Source organism: Leptosomus discolor, chromosome 2 (assembly GCF_034619465.1).
Source record: "Leptosomus discolor isolate bLepDis1 chromosome 2, bLepDis1.hap2, whole genome shotgun sequence".
NCBI lineage: Eukaryota > Metazoa > Chordata > Aves > Leptosomiformes > Leptosomidae > Leptosomus > Leptosomus discolor.
This window is the reverse complement of record NC_141392.1, coordinates 16,333,910-16,351,715: the sequence shown is the minus strand read 5'-3', so window position 1 is coordinate 16,351,715 and position 17,806 is coordinate 16,333,910. Positions and strand designations below refer to the sequence as shown.

The 17,806-nt window shown below is 41.3% G+C and overlaps 1 protein-coding gene across 2 annotated transcripts; it reads right to left on the bottom strand.

Moving 5' to 3' along the window:
- Positions 1-3,028: 3,028 nt before the first annotated feature.
- FBXO28 (F-box protein 28) lies at positions 3,029-16,919 on the bottom strand. 2 transcript variants are annotated; one of them, XM_086461892.1, is made up of 6 exons: positions 16,707-16,919; positions 10,703-10,812; positions 9,543-9,681; positions 6,547-6,742; positions 5,244-5,357; positions 3,029-4,752 (listed from the first exon to the last, which is right to left on the bottom strand). In XM_086461892.1, exons 1-6 carry the CDS (start codon positions 16,917-16,919, stop codon positions 4,358-4,360), a joined length of 1,167 nt encoding a protein of 388 aa, XP_086318018.1. In that variant the 3' UTR covers positions 3,029-4,357. The 2 variants fall into 2 exon arrangements, with proteins under 2 accessions (XP_086318018.1, XP_086318020.1); XM_086461894.1 differs by lacking the exon at positions 5,244-5,357.
- Positions 16,920-17,806: the final 887 nt, after the last annotated feature.

Genomic DNA, 17,806 nt, shown 5'->3' with positions numbered 1-17,806 from the left:
CGTAATGTTTCTGAAAACGTTCCTTCTTGCTGTAGTTCAAATATTAGCACTGCTATCCATCATTGTGCTAAGGACCTTCTCATCCGTAGGAAGGATTCTGCCAAAAGAACAAATGCTTCTGCTGATAAGAAAGGCTGCAGCTCTTGACAGAAGCATTGGAGGAGAGGATCAAGAGTTCAGTACACAGAGGCAGGTTAGCAGCACTGCAAATGTATGATGTAGGTTTGTAAATTGTCACAAGTTTCAGCAGGGTAATTAAATAGAAGATCCCAGATCCATAAACTAAACATTCCATAGCAGCCAAACAAGGCTTAAACAACTACAAAAAACAAATAGGGAAGTTTTGGAAAATTTAATTGGCTAAGTGTCCTGGGGTGTAAAGTGTTTTTCCTATTTAATCACTGAGTCTTTCTGGTTTAAGCAGCCCATGTAACAAATCCAGACATATTAGGTCTTCAGCAAGCTGACAGTTTTTGTATCTGACTGACATTTTCCCTTCTGAAGACAGAGGTCCAGTATCTAGTGCATCTTCAGCTGGCACAAAGCTAGAAAATCCTAGTGTTTGGTCACATGTAAAACAAAGCCGGCACGTCCTGCCAGGAAGGTGAGATCCAATATGCACAACCGCAAGCACGGGGAGCACACAGATGAGTGACCTGGTGCGGGCATGGGGCAAATTAGCACAGGAATGGAGCTGGAGAGTATCAGAATAGTTCAGAACCAGTGGACATGTTGCTATAAAATACTCCAAACTGAATTTACTTATGAAGGTACAATCTATCACTGTAATTTGCCAGTTACCTCCTTAAGACCATCAGGAACACCAAGAAATCAGGTAGGTAGTCCTCTCCTGTCTGAAGACGCATTTAACTACATCCTAACTTGATCCTATTTTCAAGAGGCTCTTGCTGTTGAAAATGCCTTAGGCAATCTTAGTGCTTTCCCACAATTAACTGTCAGAAGATCTCAGTAAGAGCAACTAAGTTTGTTCAATACAGTCTTATGTTAAGAGATCATGTGAAGGCATCCTCGTAACAATGAACTATCGTCATTATTTTAATGTGCTATGCTGAGAGAGTGTCAGGGATTGAAGAAGTTAACATTTGTTTCTATCTGTTCTTTAAGAAATCTGTCTTGTTAAGGAAGTAGTCTTTCTTCCTTCAGAGCTTCCTCCTATTATATGCAATAGCTCTTGTTTAGAAGGTGCTTGCGTTCTGCATTTACGTACAAGTTGTTCAAGTTTGGGAGCAAGACCTGGTTGCAACAGCTTTCCCCTCCAAAAGTACCATTGCAGTATCTTCTGATACCATTTTCACCACGTTCACTAGATAACACAAATTTCTAAGAAATTCCCAACCTTACTATGAAACAAAAAGCAGTTGACAAAGCAAGCTGCTGTTTTTAGAAAGCAAGCTTGAAAAGAAGGAAAGCTAGCTTCCCTAGTTTTAAGCTATTTTAGGACACTAACTAGAAAAGACAGGTACTATCTCTTTCAACTCTGAGCTGTTCAGTTTCAGCCCTTACTACAAGTACTAAAACTGAACACTGCCTACAAATAAAACAATTTTTCACGAGACTTTGTAAACTACATCTTAGTCTCACTAGTTTGAGGTTCTCCCCTGAACGGATTATCCAATCGCCAATCGCTACTAATGCTACTTTTTGAGGCTGATAGACCAACTCGTGTAAACTTGCATAGAAATTTATAGTCAGAAGTGATTTAGTTTCACTTCAGGATATTTTCAGCTTGTTCATATATTGCAAAATGCATTCTTTAATAAGGGACAATATGGTGTCAGAAATTAATGTTCTAGCTATTTTCTCTATTATTTCATTCTGTTTTCTACATTCTATTTGATGTCTGTCTCCCTCCCTGGGAAGTGAAAAAGAAATAGCGGTGTACCTTTGTTGTGTAGTTTCTCAGAGCTTGCTGGTAACCAACCCCTCTACCCCTTAAGTTTCATGGGCCTCATTCAATTTCACTATGCTTGGTAGCACGCAGAGGATCAGGATGCACCTGCAAACTTGCAGCATGTGATACTTCCTTGAGTTGAAGGTTCCAAGTTGGCACCATTCACGGAGAATGTTTCATGTAACAATAGGCTGTTGTTGCTCTTTCCAGCTCAGTTTACGCACAGCTAGAGATTCACCAACATATAAATAAATGGTTCTCTCCAATAACCTTAAACTATTTGTATCTCTGAAGGGGGTGGGGGAAACTTCTAGAAATGAGTAAAGACTAAAGTGAAAGACATTAAGAGATATACCAATAAACCTTTTCAGTAAATGCAATTCACAGGTTTATACTTGTTTAGAAGTACTTAACCACAAATACCTGGCAATTAGACCATTACATGAATTTGTCATCATGAATGACCATTAAAGGAATCTGTTATCAAGTGATACACAGTACTTACAGCTATCATGCTGGCCCTTTGATTCAAGATTGTTATTTTTTAAAAGATAAAGTATACACCAGCATTTTTAAACTGAACAGCAGATATCTAAGAGATCTTTAAGACAGCAAAAAAATTCTGAGCCATGGAAGACCAGTAATAGCAAATGCTCCTTTAACCTTTCCTCCAGATAACCTTTTATCGCTTTCTTGATGCTTTTCTTAAGAAACATGCCTTTTTTTAAAAAGATTCAAACTACCCAATGAGTTTATTTGGAAATTAAATGCCAAAAATTAGGCATTTGCAATGTTACTTCTGATATGAGCCAATATGTTTTAGAAGTAAAAATTGTAGCTGATGTTTCAGGAGAAATGTCAGTTTTCCCACAATTATGTAACATTTGACCAGACAATTTGTGATTTGTTTGTTGTTCTCAATACAACCACTATGTTATGCTGACAGTCATACAAAATGTAGCAGAAACTTGCACTTTAACCCATGGTAATAATATCAAAGGTTTTGAACAGCTACAAATGCTGCATTTGCATTTTCAGTGCCATACCAACTTGAATTCAGTACCACCTAAACCCAAACCAATAGCTGATTAAAAAAAGAAAACATAAGTCAAATGATAAAGCTACATAGTTTAGTACATTAAAACATAAACCAAGGACAATGGTATTTGTATAAGGTTCCAAAAATATACAGATGGGGGGAAATCACTGTACACAACTCTGAGGTTGTTAAAAGTGACCAGAGAGACTGAACAGTGCAAGACATGCTTTTCCAGTTACAAGCTCAAAACAGAAGTGCAAAAGAAATTAAAGCTTTGTCTGAAGTGATTTACCTTTAGGGTAAGGAAAGCTTAGAATATTGTCATCAGTGCTACAGAGAAATTTCCATCCCATCCCACCCCCACCACGTACACACAAAATAGTTAAAAGTTTTTTCATAACACAGCATTTCATTCCAATGGTGTCCCCCTGAGCTCGGTTATGGTAGGGACAGCTTGTCTGATACTTACTAGATGTTGGCCTACAAACCAAGCGACGCACAGGCAGCTTCGCAGTTCTCCAGCTTTGGCTAACAATTCCCACAATTTACAGGCCGTGAAAGTGGCAGACAGCCTGGCTTCAAACTCTCCTGCAACTAGCTTCATGAGACCACCTTGTTGTGAGGAAGCAGTTGTGCCGAAAGCAGATGCTAAGTTATGGCTGAGGGACAAAGGAATTGCTTGGTGGGTCTCTGTGCTCTCTCCCAGAGTTAAGAACAATTTCAGGCAAGTGCTTTTAGCCGGCTGAGCTGTACATGCATCTACCCATGCAAATGCAGAATAGGGCTCCCACGACCTAGAACCAGGGTGTGCGCATGTGAAGACTGGATAAAGGCCCTTCCTTGTTAAGTTTACAAAAATATACAGCCAATACCGTAGCTTAAGAAGTCAGTTTTACTCATTACAGACAGATCCCCGAAAAGTATTAACTACTTTTCAGACATTCCAGACAAGGTCACTTGTAACAAAAAAGGTCAAGTTCTCTAAAACAAGATTTTAAAAGTGGATCTTTCCTTCAAGTGAACAGGACATCTGTTTTTACGCTTAACTTTTTAGTCAGTTAAGACTGAATTTATTTAAGATTTTATGTGAACATATGCATAAACACAAATAAGTTTACTTTAAACACATCTGCACAGAAGAAAGATTAACCCTTCAAAACATAACAGAGCAGGTCTGGTTAGTATGTAACTATTGCAAATCTTAAAGATTCTGTGCATTAGGCCCACCCATACAGAAAGCAGGGGAAAAGTCTCAATGAAAGAAAATTACCGTTCGAGTCTAAGTGGTGTTTTGAAGAGCCAGCAGCCTAAGCAACACCATGAAGCTAGTCACAGTATCCAAACAAGCAGACCTGCTTGGGTTACTAAAGCAGTGTATCCTCCTGAAGGCGTCATTTACTCCCAAGTTATTTTCTGTTTCGAAGGCGCTTAGATTTCCTAGGACAGTCTGTGGATTCAACCGCCTTCCTCCGTTTCCTAGGAGACTGTTCATTTGAGCCGGAACCTGAAGAATTTCCTACTGTACTCTCCACCACCTCTCGCAGCTTGCGTTCAAGCTCGGCCAATCGGGCATTCTGTTCACCTATGATTTGGGTTTGCTCTAGCAGTTTCTGGTCTTGATCTTGGAGTTGTTTCTGTTGCTCTTGCACTTTGAGGCGAAGCTCTGAGATTTCCCGCTTTAGTGCTGTCACGCCCGTGCCATTGGCTTTTACTTGCTGCTGGAGTTTGGTGACTTCCTGTCTTGAAGGGTTCTGCTTGGAGAAGAGCTGCATTGTTGTCAGTGCTGCAGAAGGTCCTGGAACTTCAGAGAAAACTGTGATTAATCCTCTAGAACTTTAGGACAAAGGTCCCCGTTTTCCTATTTTGCTTATCCCTACTCCCCCAACATGAATCTGAATACTGGTTGCAAGTTATGTGAACATGTAAACGGATTTACAGTCATTTCAGCGTCTAACAAGAGCATATAGTATCTCAGAGCACAACTAGTTTAATTTAAAATACTTAAGATTTTCAGTAGTCCGGAAAACAGCTCATCATTTATTTTCTGTATATAAGCCCCCCTCCTTTTGCTGTATCAAAAATTACGTAGAGGTATTATGTTGTCATCTAGACAGCGTCACAGATGTTAAGTCAAAAACCCGCAACATGTCTATCAATTACTTATTACAGAATAGTTATATTAAATAAATATATTTCAATACAGCAGAACAATTCTGTTGTCTTAGCTGTAGACAGCTAAAGTTCTAAAATTTTGTGGTTTGGGGCTTAACAAGGTATTTCAGTTTAACTTACTTTTTGGAAGACAGGAATTTACTTTCCATGCTTCTTTAGAATCACTCTTCCTAAGTACTAAAACCATACTGGAATTGGAATTTGAGCTTGGGACTGTTGATTTTAATAAAGTTCCTGCAAATCAAGGAGACTAACAGCTACTGTATAATTTCTTTCACTTTTTCTATCATAAAAGATATCTATCACTTTTTCTATCATTTTACTGTTCTAGCAATGCTGTGCAAGACCCAACTTCTGAGTGCTACAGAGACAGAACAGTCTGGAAGAGCCTAGAACAGTCATCCTCCTCCTCCTCTTTTTTTCCCTTTAAGATGCCAGCATAGCTACAGTTAGGTGACACCAAAGGGTTGCCATCAGACAGGTTATGCTCTTCGCTCAACACAAGATAGGCATTTTTATGCCACGTAAAGCCTTGGTCTTGAAAAGCCAACTGACATCAGTTACGGTTTTGGGCAATACTTCCTCAACTGAAAGACTCAGTGGAATTGAGGTAAAATTAACAGGATATAATTAAGAGGTGATATACACACTTATGGCTAAAAGGATGGACAGGACATACCAGAAACAACAAGCAGCTCCTACAGTTAGGTCTATCATTTTTGCTTAAGATGTAATTATTCATATTTTTATTAAGTTATCCTTTCAGAGAGTTAATTTCACAGTTCCTAAGAAGTGTGAAGATGTTCAGCACAGGGAAAACACTGCAGTTCTACTAAACTTTTGCTTCTGGCCATTGTATGAGGTGGTTACCTTTTGGTTCACAAAATTCTGGCAAGTCTGACAAAGCGTACAGAAGACCAGTTTAATTGTTTATTTACAGTCTTATTTTAATTGCCTTTTCACTATTACTTGTAAGTATTCTGCTTGTTAGTATACATTGGTGCCCCAGGAAAGCAAAAAAGCACATCCAAGCATGTTCTAGCTCTCCATACACTGCAACAGCTTAGGCTAATTCATTTGCTGATCGTCCTAAAAATAAAAGGCATCGCGTTGTCATTTCACGTGCCAAATTTCAACCAAGTGCAATGATAAAGTCTCATTCATTGGTGGCACAAAAGCATTTGTTTAGTGAATACACACTATGCATAATTCTAACATACATCCAAGTGACTGTTCTTTTGGTAGTACAAAGGCTCCTTAAATTTCAAAGCAAATGAATTTCAGTTAGCATTCTTAAGAAACAAGTATCATCAATACTTATGTAATAAAGCTCGCATTTAAGGGAGGAGCTTTAAAAAGATACAGCGCTGTGAATTTTTACAGAAAAACTAAATAAAACTTAACTATACATTGGAATTAATACCTGGGGCAGTTCCTATCAGACGTCCCGATACATCTGACCCAGGCATCTTTCTTTTCAGTATTGGAACAATCTTCTCATCAAAATATTCCATAGCCATGGAGGAAATGTCCCTTAGTTCTTGAAGAACTTCATGAGCTCTCTGAGGAGCTCTTGTAGAGTTTACATACCTTAGCACACGATAAATTTCATCTATTACCTAAAACATTTAAGAAGAATTAGGATTTTCTGATAAAGGCAAGATTATTTCAGATCATTCTAGAAGTTCTGGCATATTCCGGGGCTTTTACTACATACCTATTGCATACCACTGTGTGCTTTGGATCTAGATCAGCTTTTTGAAATGAAGTGCTGTTTGTGATATATCAGAATATATTCACTTAGTCTATCACAATAACTCTCTTCGAAGTCAGGAAATAATGCTCTTTGTGTGCAATTTTGGTTTACTACATCTGTACTTGACTTCTAAGTTATTTAATCTATACTCAGCAAAGCATAATAATTTCTTTTTGGAGAACCTGAAGCAAGATACTCTAAGCCACAATGCAGAGCAGTCACTCCCCCAGCCAGTTATGAAACACAAGAATGGAGTAGCAAGAATTATCATTATGTCAGTCTGAGGAGCTGGAAATATTTACTTGAGTCCACCCGAAGTATTACATACACCCGAAGTATTACAAATTCAGATTAAGTCAAAACCACATTAATTTATAAATCATCAATCCACTACTGATGGAGGACATAGGTACCCCCTCAACAGGTTTGACAAGCTGTTTGGTTAGGAGAGACACAGAGAGATGAAAGGTGTCTCAGTAATCTATGAATTATAGTCAAGGTCAAGACAGGAGTGCTGGTCTCTTTGTACTGGAACTACCGACACAGGCATTTTGCACGGGATTAAAAATGGCTGAAGACCCTCCTGAAGAACACAGGTCTTAAGGACTTAGAATCATATACGACAATACAGTTGTGCCTTGTGTTTTAATAAAAGAAGCTTAGCTGAAAAGTTGCAAAAGCTAGACAAGACTAAAGTGTCTCATCATAAACAAGCTTACAAGAGACTTCTCTAATTTTACCCACATTACATCCTGTTAACAATGACATCCTCAAAGCATTCTCCTGCCATCCTCAATATAAAATCTTGCAGCAGGGCTCTGCTATCACCAGGAACCCTCGCACAGTATGCTGAACTTCCAATCAGGAGTCCCACATTCTAACAGCAATTCGCTTCCTGACAATTCTGTAGCAGCTTCATACAAACGAAATTACCTGAGGGAAGCAGGGCAGGTGGGGGGAAACCACAGGCTGTAAGTGAACACTAAGCCTTTGGTCTGCTTGACCAAAACAGGATTTTCTACTGAACTGGTAACTGTGCTAAGAGAGCAGCAGCACTAGCAAGCTCATACGCTAAGTATATAATTAAAAAACCTTTTTTAGCTGTTATATCAGAATACAAACAAGGTCCTCATGACTCAGTGCCCACAAAGAAAATGGCTGGCAAGCTCACTTGCCCAACTCCTGCACACCTCAGGTACAGACTGAGTACTGCCTTTCTATCTACTCTTCAAAAAAGTAAGGCAACATTTCTTTTAAGTATTCCATTTACTATGTGAGTATCAAGGATTTAGGCTTATTTGACTTTACATTATATTACATTTTAAAAAATACATGGTATATATAAAAATACAATATAAAGTCAAATGAGCAGAAATATATTAAACCAGAATGATTTAATTTAAATTAATTATCAAGTCAACGAGAGCACCCAGAAATCAGGTTACCTCTTTAAGATAATACACATGCCGACAGCCTGTCCTCCTGTGCTAAATGTAAAAATGCCTGCCATGCTTCACTTGAGTCCAACAGCCAACTTCTCCATTCATCCCAGCGCAATTCAGTTATCTGCCCATGAAAAGTTAATCTCGACATATCCAAACCTCACATGGAAAGATCAATGAATAGAGCATTAGGCTAATGTTCACAGATCTTGTTTCAACCTTGAGCTGTACCAGTCTTCCTCAGATGGTGATTTTGTCAATTCCCCTGTGCACTTCTGATTTCACAGCTTATAAAACAGTGGTATCTCCGATGTACATCTCACTTGCATAATTTGTATTTTATGTTGGGGTAGTATTCTGAAAACACTAGAATTATTCAGTAGTATTAATATTTAACACACTTTACCTACATTTAAAACTAATTCCACCTACTGTACAAAAATACTCCATCCACTGTAATACTGAACAGTGTTTCCACATACCAAGTATCTTAATTCAATTAATTTGAAGTACTCAGACCCTTAAGACGGGTGCCTAAAATCTTCCTGATTGACTGAGGGCTTAATGCTATATGTAGTCTAGATTACCACCTATTGTGATGAGACCCCACCTGCAGTACTGTGTTCAGCTCTGAGGCCCCCAGCACAAGAAAGAGATGGAGCTGCTCAAGCGGGTCCAGGGGAGGGCCACAAAGATGATCAGGGGGCTGTGAGGGTGGTGAGGCACTGGCCCAGGTGTTCAAGGCCAGGCTGGACGGGGCTTGGAGCAACCTGGTCTGGTGGAAACTATCCCAGCCCATGGCAGGGAGGCTGGACTAGGTGGTCTCTAAGGTCCCTTCCAACCCTGTGATTCTGTGACCTGGCCTCCAGCTGTTTTGTACAACTAAAGTTCAGAATTAAACCCGACATGTCATGTGTTTCTTGTAAAAAACTGCATAGGATGTATATGCCACAAGTCAAATGTTAGAATTAAGAGAGAATCTCAGGGAAAATGGAAATCAAGTTTAACATAATTAATATTTATATATAGTCTGGTTCATTCATTTCAGACTGCCTGTAACAGCAGAGCACTGGCTTGTGCATTTGTTTGCAAGTATCTGAAACACCATTTCAGTATATATATACATATTACATAAATTTGTCCCATCTATCCCAGGTTAAGTTACACAATCATATTTTTTAAACAAAGATACACATTCACATACTATAGTCTGCGTTTTACCTTTCCAGGAATGAAGCAACAGAGATTGGAATCCACATACTTCATGAAAGTCATATTTAACAGAGAGAGTCTCGTTTCTACAGCAGCAAGGATGTCTGCATGACGAGCTAATGAATGGTTTCTTCTTTCTGACTCCCGTCTGGAAGACAGACCATTAAGTGACACTGATTTAACAATGGGTCAACAAAATGAAACTGTAAAATCGCTCAAGTTAATTTCACCCTTAAAACCCTCTGAGGTTTGAAAATGTAACCACTAACATTAGTTCTGTCTTGTCTTTCCAGAAAAGAACTGATACAGATTGAGAACGAGATAGTAATAGCATACTAGACTTTCTTAGACAAATTTTGTTCTCTAAATAATTACTACATCTTATGCAATCCATAAACTCTCTATATAATTTAGAACTCATTAAAAACAAGCTTTCTGTACTAACTAGCAGTAGACATTGAGTCAGTGTGAATACTTTTATCCCCCCCATATTCCTACAGTTAGTACTTCAATGCAATTGACATAAATTTAATACGTTATTAGTGCTGGCTACAAAGTTTAGGTTGAGACATAAGCTCTTTTGACAAAGGATCTCTACAGTAAGTAGCATTTAGTTTCTTCACTCTGACTGGGAAATCTGACAAGACACAGCAGCACCTGCACTTACTGACTGGAAAGAGCAGAAAAGACATTGCTTCAGTGAGAAACTAGCTCCCAGTAATGCTCACATGTCAAACCCCCCTCCCTTTCCCCTGTTTAATCCTTGGCACTGAAAAACCTTGCTTTTTTTTTTAAGCAGAGTCGTAGATAAACCATCGGTGAAGGCAGTCGGTCTTGAAAAGGAATGGCATTTATTCATTCCTAGGAGTCCTTGCTTGATTTGCCAGAAGAGCTGAGTAATACAGGACCCACTCTTCTTTTCTCTGTTTAAAATACCAGAGACACTTTCCAATATTCCCATTCGTAGTATACAACAACTTACATTCATCCACACCATTATTCTCTAATTAGATCTTAGGTTCAAGGTGCTTTTGGAAAAAAATGAAATAAAACAAACACTACTCAAGATACATATAAGTGGAATTAGCCAGCAAGAAATTCCTTTTCAGTATTCTGCTGAAAAGAATCTAGCACATTTAAATTTAACTACAGTTTTAACTGGTACATACCTTGGAAGTTGAGCTTTAACTTGCTTTTGACACAAGTTGTGGTATCTTTCCACTTTCAGAAATCCCTGATTTAACATTCGCTGGCAAACCAAGTCCATTCGCTTACAAACCTGTATTTAAGTAAAAAGAAAAACTTAAGGCTCAATTAAGGCCACAAGTCACTTTTACTATTACCTTATCCATACTTGCTGGGTACTAAAAGATTCTCTTACCAGTTTTTGCTCCATTTCAAGAAGCAGAAACTGCAGTTGAGCTTAGGGCATCACCATCTCTAATGATGATCACGATATTCCAAAAAGGAGCAGCTATGTTCCACACAGTTCACCAATTAATCTCCTGATACTGCCTAACAAGAGATAGCAGGCTGAGTGCCACCCATATATAAGCAGATACAATTTCCTTTGATTTTAATGGAAGTTGCAAATGCCTGTGCCTGGCTTTTAACTTGGCCTCCAGAGTGATTCTGGTAGATCAAGTTAATATTTTGTAGTCTCAGAAAAGAAGCCTTCAAAACCAAGAAGTCATGATGGTTTCCTTTCAGCATTTTAGGCTTCTGTTTTTGAAGACAGCCACAATTAAATTTAAAAACTTATGCAATACAGTGCACATGAAACAAGATCCCTTTTCGTATTAAAAAAAAAAAAAAAGTCTTTTCTTCTCTAACAAATTCCTTTATCTGCTATGTTGGATATCAACAGCGTCCATTTTTTCCCCAGATTTAGGCAGAAAGGACATTAACAGCTGCAGAAGATACAACAAACTGCTGAATTTAAACCTTCACAAAGTAACCAGTCACAAGACAAAGCCAACTCGTACAAAAGTTTAAAGCAATTGCAATTCAGTTCTGAAGATGCAAGAGCTTAGTGAACCAATTGCCCTTTGAAATTGTTTGGGCTTTTTTTTTCTACTAAAGTGCACAACTCCTACTGTGACCCCAATTTCCAAGGGATTAGCTTTGGTAATTCTCACTTCTCCCAGAAAAGCCTGCAATTATTTTCTGTTTATATGGAAGGCACCACCTAAAGAAGTTCTATTTTCTCTGGGTTTTCCTCTAACCACAGCTAGTTTAAGTTCTGTGAGTAAATCAACCATTTTCAAACCAATCTGTATTAACAGACCATTAAGCAATTGCTGTCGATGTGTCTGTGCTCCTTTGTGTTAGATCTTCCCTGTTAACAGCCAAAGGAGAAGGATCAGACAGGCAACCACAGAGGTATAGCCTCAGGACACTCTCCCCGACATTCACCAAATCAGCTAAAACAACTCCAGTGTATGGCCCTTCAACTACAGGAAGGAGACAATGGTCACATTTCTTCTAAGATATGCACTGCATTAGGGACGCCTAGATCTGATACTCTTTTTGAGCACAAGACTTTACAGCTTACCTGTAGTTCTAATGCCACCAAACCCCCGAACTAGGAACTAGTACCTGCACAAGGGCTGTGGTACCTATGCAATTATTCAGCATGAAAGAACAACAATCCTAGACACGTTACTAGCTCCAAATTCAGAGGAAGCACAGGAAAGAGTGGGTTTAGCCATGTGTACGCTGACACCTGGTGGCAGCAAGGCCCTTTCAGAGAGCTGAAGAGCTCCCACATCCAAGACAGTTAAGTCACAGTCGGTAACACGAACTGCACTAGATTTTTAAACACTGGATTTTTAAAATCTTACTCATTTGCTTACGCTACGCAGCATGAAGAATTATTTGCTCCAATTTCTGGACATTACCCATGTTTGCACCAATAATCAGTCTAGAACCCAAACACCAAACAGGTAACAGGTACCACCAGAAACCAAGTGTTTACCTGCAACTTATTTTACCAACCATTTCTGAATTCTCAGCTGGTTCCTGATATCACCATTTAAACCATATGGCACCCGTATTTATGGGAATACACCTCTTTTAGACCACACAGTCAGCAGTCACATGCAAAATAGCATTATTACACTTTTAAGTGCCCATATTAGTCCAAGACAGTTTGATACTTGGTATTCAATAGACCACAAGAAAGTAAAAAATTAAATTTGCTCATATTTGTATTTGCAAATTTTTGTGACTATTTTCTTATTCTAGCCATAAAGCTGAAAGAGCCCAAGCTTCCTCAAATGCCAAGTCCAACCAGACACTGCATTCAAATTTCAGCCTTAGTAAGTTATTCCAAGTCCATGTGAAAAGCTAAATGAGAAGGTCGTTGCTTCTTAGCATGCTGAACTACAGGCATTAACAGCTTCTATGAAAGAACTCATTTTCCACTTCATTTGTAAACAAACTAAACTGACACAATCTGCTAGTCCGCTACTACCAGCTTCCCTTTCCTCAAGCATGTCTTATTTCTTCCAAGCTTCGCCAACAGATACCAGTATCAAAACAGAGATAAAAATATCCTAAAGTCTTTAGATTCAATACATGCTCTTTCTCTTAGAGGCTACACAGACACCATGTTTCATAATGCCTTTCTAGGGTAAAGTATAAGTGACAAAATGTTGGTGACTTCAGCAAGAAGCTTTAAAATAGAAATGCCTGCAAATACAGATTTACTGACACTGTGGGAAGATTAAAGACATCTTGTCCAAAGCCTATCAGTCCTTATTTGTGCTGTGCAGAAAATAAGCACAAGTTTGCTGCAGAACCTAAGACACTTCTAACGTGTCAGAATCCAAGATAACCTTCTCCTCAGTGTTCATGGAAGGAGGCTGTGGACTGTTTGTTTTTAATCACACTTGCTGTAGTAACAGCCTGAATGGAAGTGCATTTCCAAGTTCAGAAATGTGAATGAAAATAAACTGGAATATAAGAATTTCATTATAATCCCGCTTGGGTAAAAATTCCAGAGCTTCTGTAAGTCATTAAAAAATCAAGGTAAAAGAAGTCTTCAAAAGCTGGAAGCTAGCTAGCTAGCTTCCATGTCAGCATGCATACTAGGCTGCAGCTTGTCCAGAACATTACAGCTTCAGACATAAGGATCTTTTGGGTTTTCTGTGTTTCTCTTACGATGACCTATCAGAGGAAGCAGATGAAGTAAATACTCAAAGGGGCTGAAAGCAAAATGCTGCTGCTTTTCCTCTCATTCACTTTATCTGAACAAAAGTTTGAGAACTCAAGATTTGCACCGAGGCATAATTTCAGACAAGACTGCATTCTGAATACCTATTGTTTAGTCTCCATTACTTTAGATCTCCTTCACTGCTCAACCAGTACGTGCTTCATTTACGCTTTTAATGCAGTAACACCAGGAACAGCAGAAAGCATTAGGCTCAGGAAAGCAAGTGCTTCTTTGCACAATTAGGGCCCGTGGTCTTGCCTCGCTTGATGGCAATCATCTTAAGCAGGAAATGTTCTTTACCTCCTCCTTTGGTGTCAGAAAAAGACTTATGGATCTTAAGCCTTAGATTATCCTCCTCATTGTGCTCTATATAAACAATACAGGTTCCTATCTCTATTTTAATCTGAAAACTTACTGATGTTCTATGCCCTCCCACCCAACCAACTCCTTAGTCTGTCTTCTCATACACACTCTAGATCCAACAGCAGTTCAACTCAAAGATTTTTTTTTTTTTTTTGGATCAGTGAGCTACAGTGATCCAGAAAAAGAAAGAGATTAGGACATCCATTTCTTTCAATGCTGGGATCCAGAGAATGCACCAAAGTAATCAGTTTAGGGAATCCACATTTCGTGACTACACATGTACGATCCAACTTCATTTAGGCTGACTGATGCCCTGGATCACATCTTCCTACCTTCCTCAAGATGCTTTATCCCATCCCAAAAACCCCATTCTAAGGGGTCAATGAGGCTGCTTTGGGGCATATTTTTAATATGCATGAGATCTAAGCAATTTAATCCCTGTCATTCAATTAATGTGGTCCCGCAATGTATCTTTAGCAGAGTACTACTCATGGTAAGATACACCCATTTAGCTTTGATAAGCAGCTCAGGCCAGTTCCTACAGAGAAAAACTCACTGTTTGTGCAAAACAGATCTCAGAGCACGAATACACAAGTGTCTCCCAAGGCTACTCGTAGCTTTTAAAAATCTGAAAGTGTTGAAATTTTATTATGCATTTATGCCTAGGCATTGTTATTTTTAAGGGGGACCCTAATTATCTGTCAACAGCATCTGGAGTCATGCAGAACATCCAGTCTCTTCCTCTCTTTGTTGAATTGCCAAAAGAACACCTTTAGTTCTGAATAGCTACCTGAAAGATCTAGCTGATCAAGTCTATGTGGTTATGAGCTACACTTTTGACTAGGTCAAACCAGAAGGGCTTCAATTCTTTACATCACTGCTGGTTAACAATGACAAGTGTACCCTCCTTCTCAGAAGAATGCTCATAGTGCCATCTGACATGCTTAAGGGAACAGTAAGGAATTTGATGGAGTTTATTGGCTGTCACTGACTCAAAAATTAAAGATAGGGAAAGAACAACTGAATAGTTTATTTCATTTTACATCTGGTATTGTTCCATGGGTGTGTCAAAGTTGATATTCATCCAGCCTGGTTTTGCATATTTCTGAAACTTCTGAAAGGGGCAGTCGTCTTCTGGAAAAATGAACTTGCAGGTGCCACACAGGAGAGCACAAAAGCATTACATTTTACTTCTTAAGTAGTACTGACAGTTAAACAGCTGGTTTAGTCCTTTATACCACCATCTTTCCTATTGTCAACTTCACTGCTGACACAAACATTAACTTAGCCCCACAGAAAGAAAAAACCTTCTACTGACTAGCGATAGCTCCCACAGGGATGACCATTTATAAAATGCAACAGGAAAGTTGCAGCAAAGGGCTGTGTCTAGCGTTGCAATACAGACCGTGCAACACTAAGCATACCCAAACAGTATATGTATTTCTATTCCCTCTGGTCAAATGGCAAGTACTCAAAAGCAGAGGCTGCAATGCACAAAGGCAGCACGATATCTTTTTCACAGATCCACTACCTACTCTCACGGAAGAAGCAAAAGTCTTTAGCAGACTGACAGCACGCTAGAAATATTTAGGTACTGGTGTACTTGGTGCAGTATGAACAAGAACAGATTTTCTGCTTGAAGAGCTTTCAGTTTAAAGTTACAGCCCTGACATAACACTTCAGATTGCTGATCCAGGACACATGCAGTCTAGTTTTCTGTAGAAATATGCTTGTAATATTATCCAGTTTAGGCTAACAGAGTTCTTAAAAATAGAAACAGTACAGTACACGCAAGTTTACTGACCATTACACAAGCAATGCATTAATTCCTTCACTATTATTCCGTTTACAACCTCATAAGAAATTTGGTAAGATAGCAGCTTATCATATTATGTCACAGTTTACATCAGGCTCCGTGTGCAGGCAGTTAAAGATTGATACACTGATCTCCTCACTGACAGCTGCGCTTTTATTGGCATTATAAAGTTTAGAGGTAGAGGTAATATCTTTTATTAGATCTATTACTATGACTGGAAGAAGCAGGCAGCCTTTCAGACAAACAAGGGCTTTCTTATGTCTTCTTTTTTTGCCCCACGTTTATTTCTAGATAGGGTAGGGTCCTTGCAGCAGAGGGCTTATCTCCTACGCTTGTAGGTTTAAGCTCTATAAGTAAAAACAAATACACACATGAGACACAATAGACTAGTCCCCCAAGAAAAGCTGCCCTAGGAGAAATAAGCCTCCAGCAGCCCTGTAATTTCTCACAGAGGACGAACGGAATGAAAGACCTTTAGGAACGCGCGTAGGGAGGCACACACCTACACGCCCGTACTCGAGGCTCGGGGGCCGTTGGGAAGAAGAGAGAAAGCCCCCTCCCAGCCCATTCTGCCCCTTCCTCGGCGAGAGCAGCGGCCCGACGGGGGGCGGCCGTGGCCGCCGCCGCCTCCCCACCGCTGCTCCCGCCCCGGGGCCGGCGGCGCCCGGCGAGCGAGGCCAGCTTCCCCCGGCGGACCCGGGTCCCGGCTGCAGCGGAGCTCCTCGCTCGCTCGCTCGCTCGCTCGCCCGCCCCGCCGCCTCCCCTCCCCGTCCCCTACCAGGCGGAGCTGGCTCGTCTCATCGTAGGACAGGAAGCTGAGGATGTTCTCGATCGCCACGATGGGCAGCCCCATGAGCGTGTTGCTCTGAGGCGGCGGCTCCAAGGGCGCCAGAGCCTCGGGAGACTCCGAGACCGGGGGCGGGGAGAGCCGCGCCGAGCCCAGGGCGCCGCCTTCCCCGTCCGACAGGAGCCGCTCCTCCGGCGCCGCCATCTTCGAGTCCGTCCTTCCTCCACGGAGGGAGGGGAGGGAGCCTTCCTGTGACGACACTTCCGCCCCCGGTTGTTACGGACGGGGCGCGGCGCCCCGCCCCGCCCGCCCGCTTGGGGGCGGCAGAGCGCGCGGTGGGGGCGGCCGCTGTCCGTCCCTCGGCGACCCGGCCCGGCCCGGCCCGGCCCGGCCCGAGCGGTGCTCCACGCAGGGCAGCCCCGAGCTGCCCCCGAGCTGCGCGGCCTCGGGCGGTGAGACGCCTGCAGGGGCGGTGTGGGGCGGCCGCAGCAGGACTGCGCCCCGGCAAGGCCCTTCTGCCGGCCGAGGGAGGGCCCCCAGGCGAGGTGGGGGCCGCTCGAAATTCCCGCCAAATGCTGGGCACCCCACCGGGGGCAGGTCTCACACAAACGGCTGGGAATAAATCTGTCGTACCGTGTGTAACGAAAGCTGGAGACTCGCCGCCGGCGAGGGGTAAAAGCACCAGCAGGGTTTGATACGGGTGTCGGGGGGCACAAGGAAATACCACCGACTGGCTGGTGGGTTCTTTACGTGGGGTACATAAGCAACCGCCGCTGGCTGTGGTTGGAAATGGCACCCCGAGCTCCCTACACCAGCGGCCCAACCCCGCACAGCTGGGTTTTTGCACGTTATCATCATCATGAAGCTACAGGGCTTTTTTCTTCCTGCTCTGTGGAAGAAGGGATGTATGAGCAAGGCGGTCGAGGAGGCTGCGGAAGCTCACAGAGACACAGGCTATCCTGTGCTGGAAGGGGCCATCCAGGCCTGCTCCTCACTCCACACATGTCAACCTGGAAGTTAAACCATGTGTGTATATCCACTGCCCTGTTGACTTTGGGCCATGACTCTTTCACTGGGGAGCCCATTCCCAT